Here is a 15,260-nt window from a genome sequence, read left to right as displayed (position 1 = left end):
CACTAACTCAACCTACCCACAGACTCTATCCCAATTCACTCCCACTCCAAACAACCACCCAACTCCCAACAAACTCCTCCCTTCGCCCCTCCCAGAGCTGGTTTTATAGTCCCTCTGACTCCACCCCCGGGTTCTGATTGGGTATGTGCTGGTCCTGGGGGGAGGTTACTGTGAGGCGTGGTCAGAGTCCGGTCCTGGGTCGAGGGTCTGGAGACTGTCCAGCAAGGGCGAAGCAGGGTCCAAAGCAAGAAGCCGGGCGTGGACGGGAACTCTGGAAGAACAGGTCTGGGTGCTGGCAGAAACAGGTTTCCAACGACATTGCTCCCGCCACCTGGGACTGGGCTGACTGGCCTTTATTTCCTCTGAGGCCAGGGGCGGTCCCGGCCCACAGGTGACCCGCCTCTCCTGGCCTTAAGGCGAGCACTCCTCCTCAGAGAACTTAGTTCCCTCCGCCTCTCTGCCCTGAGCCCTTGCAGCTCAGGAGAGGCTGGAGGGTTATTGGACCCAGGGGCAGCTTCACCTTCCCCTGACAGGGCTGGGAGAGGTGCACCTGCAGGCAATGGGCCCTCAATCACCTCCGGAGCCAGAGTGGATACATCTGGTGTCTGCTCCTGAGGATCCGGCACAGGTGCAGGCCCTTCAGATTCAAGCCCCTGCCCTGGCTCAGCTGCCCCTGGAGGCGGGGACTCCTGTGCAGGCTGGGACTCCTCAGGTTCAGATTCTGAATCAGATTCCCAGGCCATCACAGGGTAACTTGTTTAACTATTTCACCTCCAGCACTCTCATATGTTAACGTCGCATACCTAGCAGTTCGAAAGCACGTCAAAGTGCAAGTAGATAAATAGGTACTGCTCCGGCAGGAAGGTAAACTGTGTTTCCGTGCACTGCCCTGGTTCGCCAGAAGCGGCTTAGTCATGCTGGCCACATGACCCGGAAGCTGTACACCGGCTCCCTTGGCTAATAAAGCGAGATGAGCGCCACAACCCCAGAATCGTCCACGACTGGACCTAACAGTCAGGGGTCCCTCTACCTTTTTACCTAGTTCCTGCTTCCTGAGGCAGTACACAAATAGAAATGCACTTGAAGTCTGCACTTCCCTGAATTTTGTGATGCAGTTGTCCAACCCAAAATGCTGCGTTTGTGAAAACTGAATGTATTATGCTAGGGGAAATTGCTAGCAAAAACGCATATGAGAAATGTACACTAAAATGTTGACAAATCATTGTGAGGACTCCTCCCCCCCTTTTTAAAAGAAGTTTGAAAACTGATGGGCAATGTGAAGAACTGAGCTTAAAACTGGGAGAAAAATGAGAAGGTAAAAGAAACCAAATAGACAGATTTGTCCATCCATCCATCCATCCATCCATCCATCCATCCATCCATCCATCCCTATATCTAGCATGTATTCACTGTTTTTAACATTTTCCTAATTATTTTTCTAGGTTCTTACTAATGGCATCATTGCAGTAAGTGAGCCATCAATGGACGAAGATAACCCTGGTCAGCTTCCAGTCAGTTTTGGAGGTATCGCTCCCTTTTATGCTGATTTGGATACTACAGGCGGACATGGGAAAGTGTACTACAGGGAAGATTCATCCCCAGATGTCCTCCAGCTTGCTGCTCAGTATATTAAAAGGGGCTTTCCAGAGTCTGCCTTTGATCCAAGCAATGTTGTCATTGTTACCTGGGATTCTGTGGCTCCTTATGCAGGACCTGGAGAAGATGTCGCTCTGCAAGTGAAGGTGAGCTTATGACAGCATAGCAATAGACAAATGAGAAGTACGGTACCTGGACGATATGCAGACTAAGTGAAACTGCAGGCCTATGTGTCTTTGCTTGGAGCTTACCCCCTAGTAAATGGATGTAGCTTGCAGCCTAGGAATGGCAAAGGCTTTTTGGAAAAGAGAGATGCAGGTTGTAAATTTATCTTAGTTATGCAGATTCAGAACTTCAGATTTAATATGTCAAATGAATGCTTTGGATCTGCAGTCGGACTTCTTCATTTTATGAATTACAAAGTTCTGTTATGTTTAGTGTCCAAAACAATATCTGTTTTTGGAAGAATAGTTTTGAGGATACTCCTAAAGATAATAAATCCTTGATTCTATTTGTGTTTGTCTCTGCCTTGTTTTGTTCTAATGTGTCAGTTAAGTACTGACAGGACATGCACACAGCTGTCTGCGTGCACACACTTTGTTTAAAAAAACAAAAAACCCTGCCCAGGAAGTGTGCAAAAGCACACAGTGAAGCAATTGTAAATTTTTAATGTGGTTTGCTTGTGCAGTTTTCTGGCTTTGTGCAAATCTGAGGGATCAAATGTATATATAGCTATGCTATGAGAATAGCTGAAAAAGAAATGGAAGCAACAAGAAAGCAGGGAACATGGGATGGGGAGCAGCACAAAGTGATAACTGACCCACCCAAAAACAATAAAACCAATTTTCTATGACTCCAAATGGAGCAGTTTGGATCCTAATTTCCACCAATTTACTGGATTATCCCTGTATCAGATAAACTTGAATTTACAAGGGAAAAGCATTATGATTGGTGTTGGGTGATGTCATGTGTTCTGTGCAAATTGATGGGGAATGCAAACAGCTGAAAGGACACAGTGAACTCCAGTGTGCACAAACCCAGAGTCTCGTCTTTATGTCCAATCTTGCAATTTTTTTCTACAAATAAATTAAATTTAAATCTTCTCCACAGAGAAACACATTCCAGGCTGTTTTAGCGTCTTCTGATTCGAGTTCCTATGCTGTTTTCCTTTATCCAGAGGATGGTTTGCAGTTCCATAGTACACATACTAAAAATAATAAGGAAATTATCCCGGCTGTTGTTGGCTTCAGTCAACCCTCTACAAATTACTTCTTATGGGTAAAACCTGGAATATACAATATAATTGCTAATGAAGAAGAGTTCATTGGAAATCTGCACAAGTATGCTTTTTATTTTATTTTTTAAAAAAACTGTATTTCCTAGAAGACTTTTTGATACGTAAATGATGTTAGTAATCTATATCACAAAATGCAGTTAATCTTCATAAACATGAAAAGGGTTTTTGATATTCATTTCTAAATCAGCATTCTTATTTTATTTGAGGATAAGGGATCAGAAATGTTAAAAGTTTTTTCCACCTGTGTACCTGTTATATGTACCTGTTATAGTCACTGATGAAGCACCATCAGTGTGCATGTCCCTTTACATTTTCATACAGTGGTACCTCGGGTTACATACACTTCAGGTTACACACTCCGCTAACCCAGAAATAGTGCTTCAGGTTAAGAACTTTGCTTCAGGATGAGAACAGAAATCGGGCTCCGGCGGTGTGGCGGCAGCAGGAGGTCCCATTAGCTAAAGTGGTGCTTCAGGTTAAGAACAGTTTCAGGTTAAGAACAGATCTCCAGAACGAATTAAGTACTTAACCTGAGGTACCACTGTATTCTAAAAGTCAGTTTCAAGTTTGACATTCTAAATAGACAACAAAGATCTAAAATGCATTTTGGCCCCCAAATCAAACAAATTTTGAAACAAATATACTCTGAAGCTTCTATCACAGTAAGAATAAACAATATAAATTCATTCCTGGTGGGGATTTGATGGGGAACAAAGTAAGGCTTTCCACTCTCTCCTTTTTTGTTCATTAGTTATCAGTGAGAATGTGATTTTGGTGATAACCTCGACCCAAGTCAGTGGAATAGACTTTGGTCAAAAATACCTTTCAAGTCTATTTGGCAATCAATAGAGAATTAACTCTAAAACTCACCTATAGATGGTACCTAATTGCTAGAAAGCATGTTGCTGGAGGGGCTGCCCCACACTTGGTACATATCTCCACATGTGCTGGGAATGTACAAAAATCCAGGTTTTCTGAAATTCAGTATTCGAAGGAATTAATAAAATAACAAAACAGTAATTGCAAGTAAGACCAGAATTAGCTTTATTGAATCTATTCCAAGACAATAATCTGGATTTACATAATAAAGAATTAATAAGCCATTTATTAGAAGCAGCGAGAGACAATATAACCAGATACGTACTGGAAAGACCTTTCTAGCACAATCATATACATGTAGTAAGAAAACAGTTTGGGAAACAGCCCTCCTTGAGAGATTAACAAATAAACTACAAATGACATGTGGACAAATCAAGAAAGATGGCTTTACCCCAGTGTGGTTAATTTCATAGCATATGCTAGCAGTGGCGGAGCTTCATGCTCTGGCACTGGGGGGGGGGGTGGAGAGCAGGTGGGGGCATGGCTGATGCATGTCCTGGGGGCGTGGCGTGCATCCTGGGGGCATGGCACACTGCCCGTAGGGTCGTGGCGTTGAGCGCGGGCAGGGGACAGCCGCAATGGCTCCCCATCGGGATTGTGCTACAGGGGGCAGTACGCTCCCCCTGCTCCCCTCTTCCTCTGCCACTGTATGCCAGTATTGCAGAAATTGAATACACACACCCCTAATCAGCATTTGGCTCCGTCTGCTTGATCTAAATTTAAACATAATTAATATTTGACTTTGAACCCCTCTCCCACATTCGTCAATATACCAACACTTTATATTGTTTCATTGAGCAAAAATGACCATTACTCATACTTAATCTAAACACAACCACAAGGGCTCCCGATTAGGCATTTAGCTATGCAATGTTGAATGTTATCTGTTAACTCTGTTCTATCCTGATTCCTCTTTGTTTTTGTTTAAACCAGTTCATGAACTAAGAACTTATACATTAACCACTAAAAATGAACCATATGTTGCAGATATTACTGCAAATCTATTATGCTATTTTTGTGATAAACAAATTACATGAGACTAGGTCTATTTATTTGTATGATTTTTAAAATTTCTATTATCCTTGTTTATGAAACCCAATAAAAATTTCTTACAAATAAATAAAAACAAATAGACAACAAAGGGAGAAGGTGTTGGTGGTGGTGGAAAGCCATTACAGTGTGAATGTTTGTTCATGATAGGCTGAACAAATGAGTTGCTCACACATTAAGGCCCAACTTAGGTGGCATGGAATTTCCTTGGGAAGTGGTTTGCATGGAGTGGTGTGCAACTTAAGTCTGATTTTGAGCAAATGTGTTAGCATCGTGGTTGTGGCAATCAAATCATAGATAAAATTAACTTAAAAAAAATATAAAATGTACAGTTCTTGCTTTAATAAACAGAGATTTCTTTTCTTTTAGGAGCAGCAATATGGGAAAACAAGGAGTCTGGGCATTTGAGATTGGTGGCTCAGATAGCATCCTGCCAGCCAAAGTCACTGAGACTGCTACCAGTGCAGAGTATAGTGATTATGACCAGTTCCAAGAAGTGGCTACAGAACCGCCCATATTAGAGCAAGGTTCCATTGAAATAAACCAGCCGGAAGTAACCGAAGATATTTCTAGCAGAGGAGATCAGCTGCACATTAGCTACAACTTACCTCAGCCAGCAGAAGCAGATGGCTTTCAGCCTCCTTATCAAGCTTTAACAGAGCATCCTCCAGCTGCGAATCCGTTCCCCACAGGGAAAAGCCCACCTCTCCAGTTTCCAAACCAGCAATTTCCCAGGCACCACACTCAGATTATTGATGTAGAAGAAGATGATGAAACTGGAATTGGTAAGGTCATTCGGTATTTGAATGGTCATTTCAGGAATGATAGAATTGACTAGCATCATGATCTGATCAAAACCCAGTAGCCTGTTTGAATAATATGTACATATACCATCTATGAGTCCTGTTTCTCTTCCCCAGAGAGGCCAGATTCTCTCAGAGCTTAAAAATTATATATAAAGAGAGAGAAAGAGTATGGGGGGGTGAGAGGGGGAGAGAATTGGACACAGATCCTCCAGAGCCTATTTCCTTCACCACTATGCCATTGAGAGCTAAGGGCACAAGTCTCCAGTAGGAAACCCAGCCAGATGGGCGGGAGTATAAATAATAAATTGTTGTTGTTGTTGTTGTCTGCAGCCAATATTCACTGGCATCATGAGAACAGTGTGTGCAGCCCTCAAATTCAGCCAGTTGGTAGGGGTTAACAGGATTTTCCTGCATGCCCTAGGAGTCCCTGCTAGGCTATAAAGATCTATACTGTACTATCACTCCTCAGATGTGATATCTCAGTTGCCACAACCATTACTTCAGAGGGAGGGAAGTGAAGTACAGCCACTCCTGTCTGGCTGCAGCCAGGCTATAGCAAAGGAAGAAAAGGAAGCAGGGCCACTTGGATGGCTCTGCTGAGAGACCTATTCCTTTTGGCTCTTCCTGTCTCTGAACTGTTTCCAGTCTGGCTGGTCAGTATAAGACATTACTTTAAAATGGATGCCTGAATTTGCTTGTTGTCCTCCTTCCTCCTCATATTGTTACGCTTTTCCTTATAACTTTTAGATTGTAAACTTGAGGTCAGGGTTCCTGTTTTTATTGATCTGTAAGCCACTGGGAATATTTGTGTGAATGTATGTGGGAGGGCCTTTTAGACTGAACACTGAGGTAAAATAGTTATTTAAAGAAAGGCAATACTTTGTCAAGAACAGCCCTGTGAAATGAGCAAACCGTAATGATTACATGTAGCACAATAAGTGCTGTTATGTTAATTTGTGTTCCCTAATATAATTGTTTAAAAGCAAAATATAAATTCCTGTGATAGAAATCCTGGTTCACAACTATCTTAGAATGGTAGAGTTGGAAGGGACCCTGAGGATCATCTAGTCCAACTCCCTGCAGTGGAGGAATATGCAGCTGTCCCATACGGGGGTCGAACCTGCAACCTTGGTGTTAATCCACACCACGCTCTAACCAACTGAGCTAGGAAGGAGAGTGCTGTGAATCAAAACATTGGTTGACTCATTGTGACTGTGTTGGAAATCAGCATAGTCCAGTCTGTAGGGACCCATAGATTTGACCCCTGTGTAAGCTGTAATTACTTCCCCATGGACCAAATGCCTGCTAATGACTAATGACATTCTGAAGGCTGCTTTATATGTCACAAAGCAGGCATTTACAGCATGTCCATTACATGTCCCTGCAGTGGACAATGTATTTTAAGGTGCTGCTCATGTTTCAAAATACAGGCCAGCAAATCTATGCCCAGGAACACTTGGCAAAGTCCTCCTGTATGTCTATTGTGTACATGCAGGCATGTATCTTCCCTTCAGATTATTTTTTTATTTATCACCTTCCACACACATCTGAAGCTTCAAACAGCTTTTTAAAAAAGGAAAAGCAAAACAGAAAATAACTAGATTTCTGTTTCATAAATCTAGATTTGTGTTTCATAACCAGAGGGCTATGCAGCAGTGCTAGTGCAGGAGGCAACTCTCCTGCAGCAGGAATAGGGTCTCCTGTTGTCTCCCAGTGGTGGTATATTTTGCTGTCCTGCCAGATGACTATTTATTTCACAGCTGCCAAGCAAAGTGACAGGGAAAATAAAACTCACCATGTGTGGGTTAAGATGCTTTATGGCTAAGACAGGGGCAACATTTCTGACCAACCGCTCTCTGAAATGCATTATGGTGAGAACTTTCCTTTTTTACTCTCTCTGCAGTGTTTCGTTACAGTACAGATGTCCAGCAAAGCTGTGCAAACAACCGTCATCAGTGTTCAGTTCATGCTGTTTGCACAGACTATCCAAATGGCTTTTGTTGCAGTTGTAGTGCTGGCTACAAAGGAAATGGCAGGCAGTGCGTAGCAGAAGGTAATTTAAAAATTGTTTCAAAACTCATGATTCTAATATATACTACACATATGGATTTTAATGATCAATTTTTTTCCTACTGAATGCAATTATTTCCATCATATCTCCAGCAACGCAAAGCATAGGGATTGAGCATGTTGCAGTGATAAAAGGAAGGTGCTGTCACCTACCACCCTTTTAGATTAATACTTAGAGATAAAAGACTTGGTTAACCAACCTGATAAATGGGATACATTTTATGCTTGTGTTTAAACCTCTTACTGAAGAAAGGTTCAGGAAAACTAGAGATCTGCAACACTAGAGGAACTTGGTTTGTGAAACTCATTAAATTGTCAGAAGAAACTACATTATGTAATACTACATTGGATGAGCAAATTATGCAGTTCCATTTTTTATTGAACCTTAGAAGCAAATAAACACATAGTGCACTTTTTATTCCAAATTAGGAAACTAGTTGAAATTAGAGCTGATTCTCAGCATATAAAGGAGTTCAGAAGTTTACAAATCGAGATTAAAGATGTATGGATGAACATAGCAAATATATTCTATGTAAATATCAACATATATATGTAATTGGTTCATTTGTCTAAAGTGAATAAGGCAGTGCCTAGTTTCTCATTATTGTGATCTGTTATTATTTTACATTGTAATAAACATACAAAGTTTACAACACAGACCAGTGTTTTTAAGTGTGGTGCTTCAAAGCTTTTAATATATAATGGCTGTGCTATATAACCTGGCTACTTTGGTTTTGTTATAAAAAGGTTCTCCTCAGCGAGTCAATGGAAAAGTCAAAGGACGGATCTTTGTAGGAAACAATCCAGTCCCAATTGTATTTGAAAACACTGACCTCCACTCTTACGTCGTGATGAACCATGGACGGGCGTACACTGCCATCAGCACAATCCCAGAAGCTTTGGGTTTCTCCTTGCTTCCTCTTGCCTCTATTGGAGGTATCATTGGGTGGATGTTTGCTGTGGAGCAACAAGGATATAAAAATGGATTCAGCATTACTGGTAAGTTTTTACATTTGCTTTTTAAAAGTTGCGTGCATCTGTTTTGTAGACAATTCACAGGGACTCTGTTGTAAAATAAAGAAGTTCGTTGTTGCCAATCTGCTTCAAAGGACATGCCTCAGAAACATATTATATTCCTCCATAGACCATTTTTGTAACGTTACACGAACCTCTCTTAATTTCTGTAAGACAGGAACACTTAATTTAGAGAAACAAGTGACAGCAAAGAATCATCAGGCACAGGTATAAAAGTCCATATTGTTTGCTGCCCATCCCAGTAGTGACCTTACTTTTGGGCTGCTAGCAAGTGGTGAGAGGTAAAGCATTGGTGATTTTGTCCAGGGTGTTGTGGACTGCCTAGACCAAGGAAAGGAAATTAGATGGAGGGAAAGTTGGGTCACAGAAGAAGCTAGTAACAAGAGCCATCTGCAGCAATACATATTTTTAATTGTAGTTTTGGATTTTATTAGTTATTGTGTTGTATGTTGTTGTTGTTAAAATTTCTATGCCGTCCTTCATCTGAGGATCACTGGGGGAGCTTGAATACTAGAATAGTAATAACTCAGACTGCAGAGAAGAGGGCGATACAGATGTATTTGTTTTCTGAACTGCCCTGTGATCTTAAGTTACTTCTGGGTGGCTGTGTAAATTCAGTAAGTATAATAAAATTAATGGCACAGCAATTTGTGCAGGTGGAAAAGGTGCTGTTAACCGAGCTCCCACTGAAATCTCTTCCTTCTGACTGGTTGAATAATAAGGTAAAGGTACCCCTGCCCGTACGGGCCAGTCGTGTCTGACTCTAGGGTTGTGCGCCCATCTCACTTAAGAGGCTGGGGGCCAGCGCTGTCCGGAGACACTTCCAGGTCACGTGGCCAGCGTGACGAAGCTGCTCTGGCGAGCCAGCACCAGCGCAGCACACGGAAACGCCGTTTACCTTCCTGCTATAAAGCAGTACCTATTTATCTACTTGCACTTAGGGGTGCTTTCGAACTGCTAGGTGGGCAGGAGCTGGGACCGAAAGACGGGAGCTCAACCCACCGCAGGGATTCGAACCGCCGACCATACGATCGGCAAGTCCTAGGCACTGAGGTTTTACCCACAGTGCCACCCGCGTCCCTAGGTTGAATAATAAATGTAGGCAAAGGACATTCATCAGGACACAACCACCAGTTTATCACACTACCTGCCTGTGGGGGAGTGAAAACAACCCCCTTTCCCCTTATGTAGTTTTGGTATTGCACCAAAGCTTAAAAAGTGATCAGTAGAAAGCAAGCAGACAGGAAACTCTCTTGAGCAAAGGGCAACTTCAGGCTTTTCTTGAATTTCATTGTTTACATTTTTGCTTCAAAACAGCTGCTCCCCACTGATATTACTTCAAATACGTCTTTTGTTTGAAAGGTCACAGGGGAGAAAGTTCACTCGTTTCAAAAATTACAACATTTAGCTGATACTATGAAGGTAACAGCATTTACCATGCTGTTTTAGGAAAATTAAGCTGGGAGAAATTATTCTGAAATCTGTACTATTCCCACCCCCCCATTAAAACCAGTACTGTTTGTCAGCTTATGTGCGTGAAAAGCATTTTATTTTGTTAGCACTATATTCAGATCCTACTAATTCAATACTAACGGCACAGCATGTAGTTCCAATGCAATGCATAACCAGAAGGAATAACTGTACAGTGGTACCTTCGGTTAGAAACACTTCGGGTTACAGACTCCGCTAACCTGGAAGTAGTACCTCGGGTTAAGAACTTTACCTCAGGATGAGAACAGAAATTGTGTGGTGGCGGCGCGGCAGCAGCGGGAGGCCCCATTAACTAAAGTGCTACCTCAGGTTTACCTAAAGTGGTACTTCAGGTTAAGAACAGTTTCAGGTTAAGAACAGACCTCCGGAATGAATTAAGTTTGTAACCAGAGGTACCACTGTAACTCTGCTCAGAAATTAAGCCTTTGAAAACTGGACACCCATGTAAAAATCACTCATCCTACCATTGCTGCTCCACTTGGGAAGGGGAAATTGTTCTTCTCTCAATTGGAGTTCCCACCTGCTGCTGTTTGGGGAACTTCATCAACCCGCTCGATTCCCCAATAAAGCTCCTGTGCTACTCTTGCCACTGTTCTGTGGATGGAGAAGGCAAACATAGGTGAAATGGATAAGAGGGTTGTTAATTGCAACTCATTTTTAGAGAGTTTAAGGGGCTGGTGTCTTGTCCATTTCACTTATTTGCCCTTCAAAAATAGGATGCAAATACCAGCACTTGGGCATACAACATATTTTAATATTAAAAATTTAAATCAAATTTTGCATCTTCATCTCTGCAATCCCAGTATAGATCACACTTGAAAATGACACATACATTGACAATTCCATCTCAAATTTTGCTGGTATCAGTTCTGGAAATTCCATCACATAGGGATGCCATTTTTAGAGTAGGCTGTGGTCAAGTTGTGTCCAGGAAATGGAGAGAAGTAAGTTTACAAACTGTCACCAAATGAATCATAAGCCAGTCTGCAATCCATTCCTTATCAGAAGTAATGCTGGAGAACCCTTCAGTCATTTCAGTCTTTGGTAATGTATACATTTCTCTTTAACTAGGAAAACGAAGGGCCATCAATTATAACCAGATCCCATAGTGTAGGTTTGACAGCACATTCAGTTTAAGGAGACTGCGGTCTCAACTGTATGTGTTTCAGCACATGGTGAATGTTTATTTAAAAACAGAAATAAAAAGTTTCATTAATCTTCTAGGTGGTGAGTTTACAAGACAAGCTGAAGTTACATTCCTCAACAACAATGAAAGGGTGACCATTAAACAGAAATTCAGTGGAATTGATGAACATGGACATCTTACAATCAGCACAGAACTTGAAGGCAAAGTGCCTGAGATCCCCTTTGGTTCTTCAGTTCATATAGAGCCCTACACTGAGCTCTATCACTCTTCTAGCTCAGGTGAGTTGAATAGTTGCAAAACCTTGCTACTTCCATTTCATTTTAACAAGTTGTCTGAGCCTGTGACAAGAATGAGCGCTGCAAGAGGAATCTTCTGTTTTGTCCTACATTTGTCAAGAAGCTTGTCACTGTAACATTTGAAGAGCTTTTAGACTAATCTTTTCCTATACAATTTGGTTCCTATACAAATTTTCAATACACAAATTAAAATTTCTAGCTGTATATAAAGTAACAATCATAGCTTGGGGTGTTTTTTTAATACACTCATATGTGAGTACCAAAGATTGAATGAATTTACTCAATATTTTAATTTGCTTCTTATTTATATAAATTCTTTCCTTGTTTCAGTTATCACATCGTCTTCTACTAGAGAGTATACAGTGACAGAACCAGAAAGGGATGGAGTGTCTCCATCTTACACAGTTCCATACCAATGGCGGCAGACAATCACATTTGAAGAGTGCATTCACGATGACTCTCACCATCCAGTTTCAGCGACTCAGCAGCTATCAGTGGACAGTGTCTTTGTCTTGTATAACAGAGATGAACAAATTTTACGATATGCCATGAGCAATTCGATTGGTCCAATTGGTATGTTCAGTGTTTTTTTTTCTGGTTTGTTTCCATTGTACTGTTTTAAGGTTCATTAGATTCCTGTCTCTTTTACCCTGTGGGCTGTCAAACAGAAGAGATTATTTGTAAGAATGGTCCCAAAGGATCTGACTAAAGGTACATCTATTCCAACTCTTGCTTCCCACAGAAGCCAGCCAGGTATCTCTGAGAAGTGCGCAAACAGAAGTTGTCCACCTTTGCTCTCCATTGATTGGCATACAGCTTGCAGAAGAGTGCACAAAAGTATATGAAATGTTCCACATTCATAGCAGATGCAAAATCACAGCCATTATTCTGGGACATGTGGCATGTGATGAACTTTTTGTGTCATGATTCAGGAATGGGGAACCATGCAGGGGTGATTTTTTTTTCTTGGGGCAGGAGAGAGAAGGGGTAGGTCTGCCCACTACTGGCTCTGACCTCACCCTCTTTTTGGCTTTCCTCCTACCCACAGCCCTGGCCAACCCCAGTATGTGACTGCTGAGAAACTACCAAAGAGGGATTGCATCCCTCAAGCATAGAAATTGTTCTCTTCCCCTTCCATAGCTACTACTGATTGAGAGCTCCTCTCTGTATATAATGAAAAAAGTTAGAAATGTTTAAGATAATGGCTTTGGACTATAAGTAATACATCTTTACCATCATTACTGTTATAGCCATGGTATTTGAAGATTTTGTTTGTTTTTTTGTTTGTTTGTTTGAAGGAATTAGTTCTAGTGTCAAACTAGAGAAGTGTGTTTGAAAGCAATTGACCATGGAGAGTCTAAGCTTTATGAGAAATGCTCTCCCAAGCCATGTATTACGTGTCTGAAGGCCAGTCCTTGTAAATGTATAGTAGTATAGCAGTAGCAGTATTGAGATCATTACATGCATTCTCATTTTTGTTTCTTCCGTGGCTTTTTGACAGATGGTACAGGTGATAAAAGCCACAATCCCTGCTACACAGGGACCCACCAATGTGACACAAATGCAGTTTGCCGTCCAGGAACAGGCAATCAGTTCACCTGTGAATGCTCTGTGGGCTTCCGAGGAAACGGACGTACATGTTATGGTATGAAAATATATCTCTTTATGAAAAAAATAAACTGACTTCCATAGAGTTTTCAAACAGCTGAACTCAAAGATGCTGCAAGTGAATTCAGTGGGATATTTTCTTGGAACTTTGAGTTTAGCTGCTTGATACCAACATCGCTATGGATCCACTAAAACATATCCATAGGACATCTTCCTAAGTGACTTATTATCTTTCCCTGAAACGTCGTCTAGCACAGAGCTTTCCTAACTGTGTGATGCAACATGTTAGTATGTCGGCTGCAGTGTGTAGGTGTGTCGCATGAATGCTCCCTGCACTCCTCCTGGGGCTGGAAAGGGGTTAGTTTAGCCTCTGGTTGCTAGTAAAACTGAATTATGAAATTTCGCATTGCGAAGTGATGCAAAACTGAATTATTGTGTCGCGAAATGATGCATGTCCCAAAAGCCACAAACTTGAAAAGTTTGAAAAGCTCTGGTCTAGCAGAACTTCAACAGACTTAAAGGAGGACCTGCCCACCTTTGAGGGAAAAGGAGGTGGGAGTGGTTTTGAGCAGAAAAATAGCTGGAGAGGAAATAATAAAGTAGCCTAATTCCTCCACAGTTCCTCCCCTCAAGTTCACAGCATCCTGAGGCTACTTTATAAGAAATCAAATCAAATCAGGGGAATTTTTATCTGCAACTGTGCATTGAATCTAGGTTGGATCATGTTGTTTCAATTCTAAATTACTGTACCAAGCTCTTAGGAATAGGGCAGGTACAAATTAATCAACCTACCAAAATGGCAGAGTAAGACACTGTGCACTTTATCACTTGTGCCTTGACATGTTACTTGGCAAATACTTTGAATCCTGCAATCAGAGGAGATTCAGTTATTTTTATCTAGGCATTGGACTGCAGTCACATACAAGAGCTTAGTTTAAACAGACTTTCAATATGTAACTTTACTTCAGCTAAAATAGATGCCTAAGTTATACATATGTCATGGCCTGCCCTTCAGGAATTATATTAGTGACCTCCGTATAATAACATTGCCTCTTTTTGTAGATATAGATGAATGTCAGGAGCAACCAACAGTGTGCGGTGACAATGCAGACTGTATTAATCAGCCAGGGACTTTCCGATGTGAGTGTCTAGAGGGATATCAATTCTCAGCTGATGGGCGAACGTGTGTGGGTGAGTTTTAATTTTGGAAACTTTCTGTTATTGTTAATAGGAAACTGAGATCTGATGGAGAAGATAGAGGTTATTTTTAATACTTCCCTTAATTTGTTGGTTGTTTTTGTAAAAAAAAAGTTTGTTTATTTTATTTGAAAAATATCAGAAATGTAAAGAATGCTGTTCCTTGATTTGGGGAAGGCAATATTTAGGTTTTGTAAAGGATTATTACTGGATAGGCACTGCAGGCTTGGTCTGCTTTGGACATCATCCAAAGCATGCATCTGGTTTAAGCTAAGCCAGGGCCCTTTTTAACTCATGCAAAGTACTTATCCTCCTCCTCAGTAGGGATGCCAGGTCCTGACCTAAAGACTGCATGCTGTTCCAGGTCAGAAACTTAGCATCCTGGAATGGGCTCTCCCACTTTTGATCTGCATCACTGCAACAGTCTGTTCTCTCTTCCACAACTTGCTGTGGGTCAGAGATGTATCCTGCTTGCAATAGCAAACTGTAGAGGAGGCTGGGATGATTAGGCTCTAGTTGTACAGGAATTGAAGATACCATTCCTAAATGCTTTTTCTGAATGTTATCCAGAAGCATTAAAGCAAGAGTCAACAGACTAGAGTCAGGAGCTGGCTACCCCACTTCTCCCTTGAATCACCAGGCAACTTTTTAAAAATGAGCTGTAAAGTATATGTAAACAAAACAAAACAACCCCACCCACATGTGTGACATCACTTATAGTCAGGGCCGTCTTACCCATAGGCACTAGGGGTGTGGGGCACCCTGGCACCAGGATCTCAGGGCCCAGG

General features: G+C 41.6%; 1 protein-coding gene across 7 annotated transcripts in view; it reads left to right on the top strand.

Moving 5' to 3' along the window:
• The window catches only part of NID1 (nidogen 1), a 54,803-nt gene that overhangs the window by 9,632 nt on the left and 29,911 nt on the right, over nt 1-15,260 (top strand). For all 7 annotated transcript variants that reach the window (XR_014562484.1, XR_014562485.1, XR_014562486.1 and 4 more), the window contains exons 2-10: nt 1,443-1,742; nt 2,707-2,936; nt 5,192-5,607; nt 7,532-7,681; nt 8,446-8,697; nt 11,449-11,649; nt 11,998-12,240; nt 13,169-13,312; nt 14,338-14,466. Coding sequence is in view for 1 of the 7 variants with exons in the window: in XM_083732194.1 (XP_083588320.1) it covers nt 1,443-1,742; nt 2,707-2,936; nt 5,192-5,607; nt 7,532-7,681; nt 8,446-8,697; nt 11,449-11,649; nt 11,998-12,240; nt 13,169-13,312; nt 14,338-14,466 (2,065 nt within the window). In the remaining 6 variants the exon portion in view is untranslated. The remainder of the gene's footprint in view (nt 1-1,442; nt 1,743-2,706; nt 2,937-5,191; nt 5,608-7,531; nt 7,682-8,445; nt 8,698-11,448; nt 11,650-11,997; nt 12,241-13,168; nt 13,313-14,337; nt 14,467-15,260) is intronic.

The sequence above is a fragment of the Podarcis gaigeae genome (assembly GCF_964106915.1).
Source record: "Podarcis gaigeae genome assembly, chromosome: 3".
Lineage (NCBI taxonomy): Eukaryota > Metazoa > Chordata > Lepidosauria > Squamata > Lacertidae > Podarcis > Podarcis gaigeae.
The sequence above is the reverse complement of the archived record's forward strand: the minus strand, read 5'-3'. Positions and strand labels throughout refer to the sequence as shown.